The following is a 12,383-nucleotide window of genomic DNA, read 5'->3' as shown; positions in this document are numbered from 1 at the left end:
GGCAGCAAGCTGCCGAGGCCCTTGCCAGGATGGGGCAGGCGCAGGAGAGGGAGGTGGCAGTCGCAGCCCGGGAGCAGGCTGCGGAGGAGCGGCAAGCCGAGCTGGCCCGCCGGGAGGGCGCGACCGAGAAGACGCGCGCCGACCTCCAGCGCTGGGAAGACGATCTCCGGAAGATCAGAGAAGAATTCAAGCGCTGGGAGGAGGACGTCTCCATCCGGGAAGTGGACAATGAGCCATCGGCATCGGATCTCGGTGCCCGGGAGGATTCGGTGGCCCAGCAGGAGGATGTGTTGGCCCGGCGGGAGAATGAGCTGAGTCGCCGAGAAGGCGAACTGAGTCGCCGAGAGGGCGAAGCTGCTGCTGCGTCGGCCGCCGCGGCTACCAGGGCGGAGGAGAATGCGAAGCACGAGGCGGAACTGGCCGAGCGCGAACGCGCCTTGTCCGAGATGGTGGCCAAGACGAAGCAGGCTGCCGCCCCTACCGCGGCTGGCGGTTCTTCCGGTCCGGCCGGGGACCAGGGACTCGAGGCACAGCTGCGGGCCACCAAGGAGAAGCTCGAGACCTCCTTTGTCTCGCGGGTCAACCTCGAGCATATGCTAGAGGACATACTCCGGCGGATGCGACGGGCCGTGGAGAAGGGTGGTCTCGGACGGCTTGTCGACGACACGAAGGGCGACGGCCCCGCACGACAAGTGTTGGGGCTGCAGCAGGTCTGCGAGCGCCTCGAGGCCCTGCCTTGGGCGATCCAGGAACTCGCCGCCCGGGAGGGACGTGGCTTGGCGCATGCAGTGGCCGAGCACGTCCTGGCCTGCTACCGAAGCAGGGACCCTAACTTCCCGCTGGAGCCGGCGCGGGAGGGAGTGGTCGAGGCTGAGGGGGAGGCCGCCCGGGCAGCGGTCCGGAGTACCGCCGCTGAGGTGGCGGCCGGCTTCAGGCGAGAGGTGCCGCCGCCGCCAGTCCCTAGGGATGACTCAGAGGATTCAGCCGACGCCTCTGCTGCCGACTAGATCTTTTGTAGCCTCTTTTCTTTTGTTATAGATGTAGGAGTGAACCCTTAGAAAATGCCTTGGAAATATCCTGTGAATATTAAATGGCTGTTTTTCCCTGGGCTCGCAACTCCAGTTTCTCTGTGTGTTCGATGCTTCTTCCGATGTTTTACTTCGAAGTCCCGGGGAGTACTCAGTCGGGCCGTTCCCGACCTTCCCGTCCCCGAGGATGAAGTTGTCTTGATCGCTGTTGCTGGCACAGTCGGCCTTTAAGCTCTCGCGAATCCGCATCGCCTAAGTTAAGAACAAAGACACAGACTTCCTTGCCCGGGAGATGGATCGATCCCGCTCGGAACACGCCGTGCCTGATGAACACTTTTTCACTTTGCGACCACTCAGTTAGTAGAAGGGAGACGCGTGCGGGCGAGAATGTGACCAAGAGTCCTCGCGGTCCGGTGGTGCCCGGGCTTAAAACGGGCCAGGCCGAGCACTAACAGCCCGCCCCCGAGACCTGAGCTCCGGACTACCCGAGTAGCTCGAGCGATAGGATTACCCAGGGCACCCGAGGACTCGGTAGTGCTCGGGGTCCTTAAAAGCGGACCGAACACCACGACCACCACGAAGGGCTTCGGTCAGACGTTATCGCAAGCACGCTACTCTTTTCTGCGGACCGTTCTGTCGTTCTGGGAAAAAGTAGTCACGCGGCAGGGTTTTGCGTGCGAGGAGGCCACCTCGCCGAACAGATTAAACCGCGAGAGCCCCCGAGAGTGACTCGAGGACATAAATTTACTTAAAGCAGACTTGTCTGAATATAACCACTCACCGGACAGCTGTCGGCCTTCCGGCTCATCGATCCAGGAGGGATGTGCTTCCGAGCTCGGGTGCCCGGGGACTCGATTCTTTCAACGGAGCGCCCGAGTGCCCAGAGGCATACGAGGCTCCTAGGGTCGGGTGATCTCGACCACCTATGCCTAAGTGGTAGGACCGCCCGAGGACCCTGGAGCCGACCAGAGACCGGGGCATTGAAGCCCTCGCGGTCGAGCTGCTTGCGATCGCCAGCCTGTGACTTAAGAGAAAAAATAGGATTTCTTTGTCTGGTGCGCTCTGTCAGTGCGGTACTTGCTATAGACTGCTCTCGTTTTCGACCCGAGACCTCTCGAATACCCAAACCGGCGGACAAGAGCAGTCAGAGGCATAACCCAGAGGTCCTATGGTTTGGTGGTGCCCGGGTATGACAGACCAGACCGAGCACCGACAGCCCGCTCCGGGGGCCCGAGCTCCGGACTACTCGAGCAGCTCGAGCGATGGGATTACCCGGAGCACCCCGAAACTCGGTAGTGCCCGGGAGCCTGTCACGACACCGAACACCACAGCCTACCATGGCGGACGTAAGTCAGTAGCGACTGCTCACATGCATACCGATCGGGATTCTTTTGTCAGCGGGGAAAAAAGAGAGAGAGCGGACTTTTTCTCGCACAACCGAGCTCCTCACCAGACAGATTAAACATACGGAATCCAGAAAAAGTATTTTGACATAGTGATTGCTTATTGAAATACTTAATGTGCAATATTTACAAGGTTGGGTGACAACGACTTACCCCACGGGGCGAAGCCTTCAGACTGCTCGGGCGGGGAGAAACCCCCGGCCTTGCTGACCTGAGCCACGAGCACGACCATCTACGGGTAGAAGCGTCGGAGATGCTCGATGTTCCACGGATTCGGGAGTGGCTGTCCTTCCTCCATCGCCAACCTGAAAGAACCTCCCCTACCTGGCGCGCCAGCTGTCGGAGGGTGAACTCCTGTCGCAGGGATCCCGAGAGACCCCTTTTTAGAGATTCGGCCGGGGGGATGATCCTGGAAAAGCTTGTTTGGGAAATAAGCGGGAACGGAAACAAACGCGATGGCTGGCGGGAGATGATTGCCCTAATGCGAGAAAAAATGGGTGCACCGGGGTTTAGACAGGTTCGGGCCGCACGGAGGCGTAACACCCTACTCCTGTGTGAGCGCTATATTTATCCTTGAAGGGAATTCTTCAAGGATGTATCTGGTTCTAAGGGGAGAGCCGTTTACAAAGAGCTTGAGGCTCTTGTGTTCTAGCTTGGCTTGAGCTGGTTCGAGCGTCTGCGTCCTCTTCTTCACACACTTTCGGTTCCTTCGGTCTTGTTCGTCGGGGGGTCCTCTCTTTTTTTAGTGTTCTCCATCCTTTCCTTTTATAGGTGCGCCGACCTCAACATATCCTGAATGGGAAAGAGGGGATGCGAATGCCAAGGTGCCACGGAGAAAGGCGTAATCATTTCGTCTTGACGAAGTGACAGGGGCGGTGGAGAAATGCGGCGCGCATCCGACCACCCGCCACTGTGGAAGCCCTCGGGTGCCATAAAGGGGGCCCACCGGGCAGCCTCAGAGGTGTCCGGTGTGCCCACCCTGTCTTGTTCTTCCGCCATGGCAGGGTGGCAGACGGAGCACTTCGATTCTGGCAACGTTATCCCGAGGCACCCGGATGAAACGGGACGGGACCCGTGCATTTAATGGACCCATGCCCCCCCTGCCAGTGCATGGCAGGATCTGACACTGGGGCGTGGGCAGCTGAGAATGTCAGGATGTCAGGATGTCAGGACGCGCGTGCCTATTAAATGCGGCATTGGGCCTTTGACTGGATGACACCCTGACGACGGGACCCTTTGGGTCGTCGAATGATCTTGCGCGAACCTTCTAGGAACCGAGTCCTCGGGGGCTGCCACGTGCAGCCCCGAGCACTCTCCCCCGAGCACTTGAGTGAGACCTTCGAGGAACCGAGTCCTCGGGGGCTGCCACGTGCAACCCCGAGCACTCTCTCCCGAGCACTTCGGTGGGACCTTCGGGGCACCGAGTCCTCGGGGGCTGCCACGTGCAGCCCCGAGCACTTCGGTGGGACCTTCGGGGCACCGAGTCCTCGGGGGCTGCCACGTGCAGCCCCGAGCACTCTCTCCCGAGCACTTCGGTGGGACCTTCGGGGCACCGAGTCCTCGGGGGCTGCCACGTGCAGCCCCGAGTACTCTCTCCCGAGCACTTCGGTGGGACCTTCGGGGCACCGAGTCCTCAGGGGCTGCCACGTGCAGCCCCGAGCACTCTCTCCCGAGCACTTCGGTGGGACCTTCGGGGCACCGAGTCCTCGGGGGCTGCCACGTGCAGCCCCGAGTACTCTCTCCCGAGCACTTCCTTCTTGGTATTTGGGCTCTGCGGATCATCGGGGAACTAGGGTGCTCGGGAACCAGAGGCGGCGGCCCCGAGCACCTTCTCCCGGGACTTAGCTTCTTCTTACCTTGCAGGGTGGTGACATGTGGTGGATGGCCGGCCTGGTCTCGGGACTTAGGGACCCCTGGTTCTGAATACACCGACAGTGACTAATCAAAGATGAGCCCCCTAACAATTTGTTCTGGATCTGCCTCTGGCTAGCATGTTGCACACGTGACATCTAGCATGGCTAGGTCTTATCAACTATGTCGTACGCGGAAGGCTAAAAAATAGGTTTGTTTCTGTCGAGACCGATTTAAGGGACAAACTAATCCTATCTATATGTTGAGTCCAGGAATCAATTCTAATATATAACGACTTCATTGATGGTAATCATTATAATATTCATACCTTAATCGAACAAACTGTCTTACACAAATGACCTTCAAGGGTCGAAGAACCAAATAAGCTATAGCGGAATCTAAATGAACTATAAATACTTTAATCCTTTATGACTCTTCCACAGGCACGATCGACGTAGAAAATATCTTAGAACGATCCATCTTCAGCGTACTCCTCAATATCTTCCACAACTGAGTGTTTGGTGATATCAAGAGTGAGCATATGTCGCACTTAGCAAGTTGTAAAGGAAATATTATGCATATGAAGGGTATGACAAGAATATGGTTAAATGGCTCTTTTGCATAAAACAATATTTAAGTAAAAATATTTGAAAAGCAATACTAATTAAGTAACAACTGTAAATAGCAAACGACCTCAATATTCCAACCATCTTAACTTAACCAACTCTCCCACACCTCAACCAAAATTCTATCCACCATGGTTGAACACCTCAATTATAGTTCCCACCACTATGATTGACAACACCTCAACTATGATTCCCATCATCACAGCTGACCAAACTAACCAAAACATCAAGTTCTAATCATGGTAGACTTTATATGCCACTCTTAACCTTTAGTACGGCTGATTAACCAATTTTACACTCTACATAGGTTGCACATTTTACCCATAAGACGTTTCTTCCTATTTGCCGATCATCCGTTAGCCGACGAAAAACTCTTATATAATTTTGAGGTGCATGCTAGGAATCTATTGCAAAGCCTTTACAATGCTCATCTCAGTGCGTGCCTACCCGCTAATGTTTCACCGCCGTGTACATACACCTCAACAACATAAGCCCCCTTTTGCGCCTTTCGGATCCTAGGACATCTCATCCATTCCCCATTCATCTATCTGGTTTACACTATGCTGAGAGTGAAGAAAATTAATCCACTAAGCTCATCTGATACCAGACTTGTGGTTGCACTGTAAATATAGAAAGGTCACCCCACGAACTGATCCTTAGATTTGAGTAAGACTACCACATTCCCAACCGTACATCCCGTACCGGTCTCCTCATACCACATGCTCAAATCCCTATGCCATATTGCTACAAAAATTATTTCATCATATTTTATCATTGTTGTATAGGACCATTATCAAGTTTTGTAGAACAATTATCATGATTTCTATCCCAAAGTAAGGCTAAGCATCATCTACCTTTCTATAATCTAAAACCAAATCATGTCTATAAGGATGATAAGAAAAAACTAGGGTAAAGATTAACCTTTGGGTTTCTCAACCACTTTATTAGCATGCATGTTTGTAAAACAAAATATTTTAAAAACTAGGATAATATGTTGAAGAACACAACTTGCCATCTTTGAACTCAGTTGGGTCTTCGAAATCTTATCCTGTAGTCCTTCTAGCTTCTCCGAAACGTTGGCGTCTACTAGCAACATAAGTGAAAAATTCAACACATAAACACCAAGATCCAACAAGAATCAAATATTACACGACAAACATCATCACATACAAGATCACGCTTTTCTGGATAATCCGACGGAAGAACGGGTCAAAACGGAGCTATGGTTAACAAGTTATGATTTTCTAAAGATCAAAACAGAGCTAAAAAGATTATCTACAAATAAAATTATGTTGCTATGAATTTTTTTAGAATTTTCCAAAGTTATTTATGATTTTCTAGAATTTTTTAGATTTTTTTAGCATTTATTTGAATTATTAAACGTATAAAAATTATTAGAAATTAATTCCCTAATTATTATTATTATTAGAATTATTTTTACATGGAAATATATTTATTATGTAATATATACCAATTATGACGACAACATCTAAAAATAAATCAAAAAGAAAAACAAAAGCGGATTTTGCACTTCACGTTAGGTCAGCCCCTGATGTGGCACTACCACGAGTGCATATACGCTGAAGCGACCGACCTACGTGACGTCGCCATTATGTTCATTAAATCCTAATCGTTAAATATTAGATCGAACGACTCAAATCTATCCGGCGAATCGGTATGCATCATCTAATCGCGACTGTTAACTCGGGATCAGACGGCTCACCTTTGTCTCCTTCTTCCCCGATGCTGAGGATGGTGGCTCCGAGGGCTTCCGCCACTGCGTGTCATCGGCGAACGGTGAAAAGCTCATCGTCGTGCTCCAAATGCCTAGACGACTAGCGGAACAGGACTACGTGCTCATGACGAACTCGGCTAGGCTTCTAGTTGTTGTTGGCAATGCGCGGTTGAGGCTAGAGACAGTGAACGGCGGATTGAAGGTTCGGTTCTCACCGGAGTTAGGGTTTTAGCTACGCTAAAGGCTCAGGAAGTTGGGCAAAAGCTGCGCAATGCAGTGGGGAGGCTCTGGGGTCATATATTTATACATGGGTGGCTACGTTATCTCTTAATAGACTCGAACTTGAAAAGATGCGGCGACGATAGGTCAAACTCGATTCTGACGATTCAAATGACTCTTCCTCTCTTCCTTCTTTTGATCCGTAGCTTATCTCTAACTCAATCTCGCTAATTTGATCTCCTTTTCGTGCGGCTGGCGGATGCAATCTTGATGTCATCTTGTGACCAGCTCAGGCTCTATCAACTTCGGTGTAGGCCTTAGCTTCTAGAGTCCCCAGTGAATCTGTTTTGGCGGTTGTTGCTTGCTCTTTGGCTCGGACTCGACGATCTCCACACATGCGGCGGTCGGCTACTGCTCTACAAGCTGAGCAGAGAATAGAGAAGAGAGGAGAGGAGATGGCAGGCTGGGCTGGGCCGGATCAGAGAGAAAGATGGGCTTTGGCCTTTTTACCCTGAAAAGTTTTTCTTTTCCTTTTCTAATTCCTCCTCCTCCTCTCTCTCTCTCTCTCTCTCTCTATATATATATATATATATATATATATATATATCATTTTATATTAACTCAATTATTCAGTCAACCAATCAAACAATCAATTATATACATATACACATATACACTTAGGATTTTTATTTAGTTTTTGCAGAACTCTTTTATTTTCTTTGGAAAAGTTTATATATATTTTTTGGTTTGGATAATTTAGGTTGTTATAGTTTCTCTCCAAAGGAACCCCTTACTTAGCTCAGGGTTCAAGCATAAATAGGTAGAAGACATGCACGGGGAGGTACACGACACGCGTACTCCATACTCACTCCTTACACATGCGCATGCACATACTGCCGACACTCGCACTCCACACTTACTCCACCCATATATACTTTGTTGTTAAAATATTCCATGGTATATTTGCTTCTCCTTTTAAATTGCAAGATGAATGTTGCCACTATATCGCTCACAAAGTATAAAACGGAATCCTTCATTCACTGGTTTGCCGCCAATGACACATCACACCTTTAATTCTCTAGTATATTAATTAGATAGGGCAAATGCTAATATATGTTGAGAGATAGAATATGAGTTGTTGTAAACATAATAATGCCTCAACTCAAAAATTTAATAAGTGTGTATTCATCCAATTCCACGAGCATATCCCCAAAGACAATACATTAATCTGCACTAAGAAGAAATTAAATACATGAAACTATACCCTTAAAAAACATATTTTCAGTTAGGAGCGAAAATATTACTGTAAATGCTTACTTAGGTGAATGGGCGATGTGGAGCAATTTGCAATAGATGGTTGCCTTTTGCATTGGCTTGTTTTGGATTAGTCTTCATTTGTTCCCTTTTTTTTAAGGGCAGTTTTACTTTTTTCCTTTCGTTGGGGTGCAGCAAGGACACACACGAGACAGACACGGGCACTATAAACTCATTACATGCACTCATAACACACACACACTCCACACTTACTATGTCAGTATACTTATATTTTGTTGTTAAAAATGTTCCACGGTATATATGATTTCCCTTTAAATTGTAAAATTAACGCTGTATCCACCATCACGCTAACCAAGTATAGAGCACAATTCTTCACACACGGTTTGTGTGCCAACGACACATTATTGATAAAAAAAAAGGCAGATATATATGTGTTTGGGAGATTGGATATGAGTTGCTGTAAATATAATGATGCTTCAATTCCAAGTTTAATAAGTGCATACCCCTCCATTTCCATGAGCATATGACACAAAAATACATTAATTGCACTAGATTAAGAAGGAATTAAATGCATAATACTATACCAACAAAAAATATAGATTTTCATGTTAGGAACTAAATTATCAATTCGTGGTAATTAGGGGGGGTGGGGTTGTGGAGTTTTGTAGATGATTTTCTTCAAAAGTTGCTTGTTTGGAGTAGTTTTTTCTTCTTCTTCTTGAAAATTGGATGGTTTGCTAGGGGTGCAACAAGGACCACAGAGAGTTTGCTTTTTTTAAGGATACATGTAGGACACACAACCAACATAAATGGTACTTACACTATATGCATGTACATACACTTACGCGTCACTTACACACAGTAAAGAAAGATTTGTAAAGGAAGAGATTGGAGAGGTCTAGACTCTCGGTGCACGAGAAACACCCTCAGTGCACGGAAAACATGCATTACCATTGAAGGTACCTTTTTAAAAACTCTATCTGTCTTCTGGTGACAAGCGACGACATCTCACACTCTTTGCAGGGCACACCATCCTCCTCTGTTGCTCCGACCCTCTCCTGGTCAGTGAGGTTCTCTTCAACTTTCGGCGCTTCATGACAGTATCTATGCTCCGATGTCCCATGACCCATCTTTGCTTGCGGTTTGGCACGGAGGTTGCCGACCGAGTCTGGTAGTCAGGCGTGGTAGTAGGGCTCCGTCTGTTGAGTTGTCGGGGTGTCTGGTTGAGGTGCTAGCAGGACATAGTTGCTTGCGGTATAGCATTATTGGGCGTGGACTCTGTATATTGTGTAGTTGACGGATTTAGCTGTTTTTTTTTACCTTCGTTGTATGGTTGTCATATGAGATTCGGGGTTTCTTTCTTTCTTATTTTTGTCGCACGTGAGTTGAGCTCCGTGGGGTGTACTGCAGCGCATGTTAAGATTTTCGAACCTATTTTCTCTTATAAATTAGATCACTTTCTCTTTTTAATACAATAATATGCAGCTCTACTGCATGTTAAAAAAAACCCACTAAATCTACGTACTCATAAAGTGCATAGGATCTAACCCGGATGTGAACTTACTGGAATAAATCATAGGCGGCCGGTGAGCACTGCGTAAAGTTGCGCGAGGCGACCTTGCCAATGGTTTGGTAAGAAGGCTTATTTTGCTTTAGTACTTGCACACCCGGGCCCAGTACACTCTTGACCAATAGGCCCAACAAGACGTGGTTTCTCGAAGAAGGCCTTAACTGGCCCAACCGGCTCAGAAAATAAGGCCCGGGGAACTCTTGTGGCACACATCGTCGCGACTTCGACACGCCACGGCCTCTCGGGGAGGAAAGCCGGCAAGAACAAGGAAAGTGGTCAGCAGCGCAAGCCATGGCGTCGAGTTCGAGCTTGGATTTGGCAAAAATCATGGCTTCCAGCGTCCTCTTCCACTGCCGCGCCGTCCCCAATGCCTCCGTTCTCCGGGGTAGGACCGCGAGCGCAGGGAGAAGCAAAAGCCTTGCCTTCTCCGCTTCCTCCTCCAACGGTACCCTGCTCCCCTTCTTCTATGTCGTCTTCTCTTGTATCGTAATAGGTTTGAATTCTTGGTTTACGCTTGTACTCAGTCCAGATTGGTCTCTCTTGAGTTAAAGATTTGATGCAGTGATTAAAACCTTTGGGGGATGCTATATGCAAGGCTTGATCTTAGCCCTACTGAACTTACTGAAGTCTCTAGGGTGTACCAGTGTAACCTAGTGTGGTGTTTCAAGAAAATAAATTGGAGGCTTCTTGATTTCTTGGTTGACTTCCACTCAGTGGAAATTCAATCGTGTTCTTCTAATTCTATTCAGACTACCTCTTCCTGACATTGCAAAGGAGAAATGCATTTGGGGATGAGTCTCTTGTAAACATTTTAGTATATTTGGGATTTGTGAGTCTTTATGTCACCCTGTGGTATGCATATGTCCAAAATCATTTTTTTTCTCTCTTTATGTGGGAAATGCCTATTGGTGGACTGATGGCGCTATGATGTAGGTGCAGCTGTTCCATCCCTGTCTAATGATTCAGAGAAAAAGGGTCCTGTGGTGATGGAAATTCCGCTGGACAAGATCCGGAGGCCACTGATGCGGACACGTGCTAATGATCCCACCAAGGTGCAAGAGCTCATGGACAGTATCCGTGTCATCGGCCTCCAAGTACCTGTGGGTATCTATACTTATATCTTTGGCTCTCACATTCCTTCATACACAGAGTACAGTTATTGGTTAATCCTGATCTAGTAAGAATGAATTCTGTCAGATTAAACTTTCTTATTAGGAGTTTAGTACACATGAATCAACTTAAAGCTGAATTCTGAGCTAATGCTTTTATCAATTCCACCTCTGTTGAATTCAGTGAATCCCAAACTATTTGTTTTTAGGCATGATAAAGCAGGTTTCTGATTTTATTGATGTTTGGTGGGATGAGATTGTGCCAGATTTTATGCCAATTCACTTTAACTATGTGCGAGAAGTATTTTAATCAAAAGTGTTGCTCTTTACTTTATTGTGTAGATACAACATCAGAGAAGTATGACCCATATGTTCCTCACCATCGAATAAGAGCTGTGCCCCTTTATTTCACATAGTTATCTGAATAAAGGCCGAAATTGTAAAAGGACATTATGGACTGATGAAAGTTGATGCACTGACTCTCTAAAGCTTTCATTAAGCTCAAAAGAGCAGGGAGGCACTATTTTATTCAGAATCAACTTTGCTAGGATCAGTTAACATCGGTATTGTGTCATCCAGCAGCTCACAGAAAAAAGAAATCAACATGCAATTTAGAGTTGGAAGTTGTTGAATAAGATTCTGTTTGCTAGACTTGATCAAAGTGAAACCAATTTGTAATATTGGGCTAGTTATGCAAAAGTGCATAACTTCTTTTCCATTATTTTTATCCGGACAATGTAGCCAGTTTGGATTCATTTATCACCGTTCTCTACTTGTCCTACTGGTATATCAGTATCAAATTTTTTTCTTCGACTGATTTTGGGAGCTACCTCCCACTCCTACCCGATCAAGTCGCTGCCGCAAGGCCGTGACACTTTGTTTCTTCATCTGCAAGCAAGAACTTATGTTGAGTTTCTGATATTGTTGATCTACTTTGCAATGATTCTTACTTGGTTCAGTTTGTTAAATATACAGATTGATGTGCTGGAGGTCGATGGGGTTTACTACGGTAGGTAGTCCAGAAGTCCCAGTCAATTACTCCCTCTCATCAGTCATCACATCAAAATCTACATCCGAATTCCTTATGCTGAATATGCTCCAGCGTGATCTTCAGGCTTTTCTGGATGCCACCGCTATGAGGCTCACCAGCGCCTTGGTCTCCCGACCATCCGCTGCAAAGTCCGTCGAGGGACAAAAGAAACGCTGAGGTGAGACCAGCTTCCTCGAGTTTGGACGGTTCATTGTATATTTGATTGATTTGATGCGCTAAACTTCAGTCTGCTCTTTCAGGCACCATATGCGATGAGTTGGATGTTAGTGATGACCGCATCAGCTAGAAAGTGATCTATGTATCTAGAACTAAAAAGGACCTTCCCTGTTCTTTTTCATCATCTGTAATCCTTCATGCCTGTAAATGTTACCCAAACAGATCGGTTAATAGACTTCTGAACCAAGCAGAAAAAAGAAATGATATCTTTGCTACAACATTTTTTCCAACTGGTGGAACTTCCTTTTACATGGAGTAGGATGGCTGGATGAGTAACTGAATGCAATTGCAATGTGAGGT

General features: G+C 47.4%; 1 protein-coding gene across 2 annotated transcripts; it reads left to right on the top strand.

Annotated features, from left to right (window-relative positions):
* The first annotated feature begins 9,913 nt into the window (after nt 1-9,913).
* LOC133930774 (sulfiredoxin, chloroplastic/mitochondrial-like) lies at nt 9,914-12,301 on the top strand. Of its 2 annotated transcripts, none has more exons than XM_062377502.1 (5): nt 9,914-10,152; nt 10,647-10,807; nt 11,792-11,825; nt 11,931-12,024; nt 12,107-12,301. In XM_062377502.1, exons 1-5 carry the CDS (start codon nt 9,999-10,001, stop codon nt 12,120-12,122), a joined length of 459 nt encoding a protein of 152 aa, XP_062233486.1. In that variant the 5' UTR covers nt 9,914-9,998; the 3' UTR covers nt 12,123-12,301. The 2 variants fall into 2 exon arrangements, with proteins under 2 accessions (XP_062233486.1, XP_062233485.1); XM_062377501.1 differs by having other exon boundaries at nt 9,916-10,152; nt 10,641-10,807.
* The last annotated feature ends 82 nt before the right edge of the window (nt 12,302-12,383 follow it).

This window comes from Phragmites australis, chromosome 10 (assembly GCF_958298935.1).
Source record: "Phragmites australis chromosome 10, lpPhrAust1.1, whole genome shotgun sequence".
Lineage (NCBI taxonomy): Eukaryota > Viridiplantae > Streptophyta > Magnoliopsida > Poales > Poaceae > Phragmites > Phragmites australis.
Note: the sequence above shows the minus strand (reverse complement) of the source record. Positions and strands in the feature narration are given on the sequence as shown.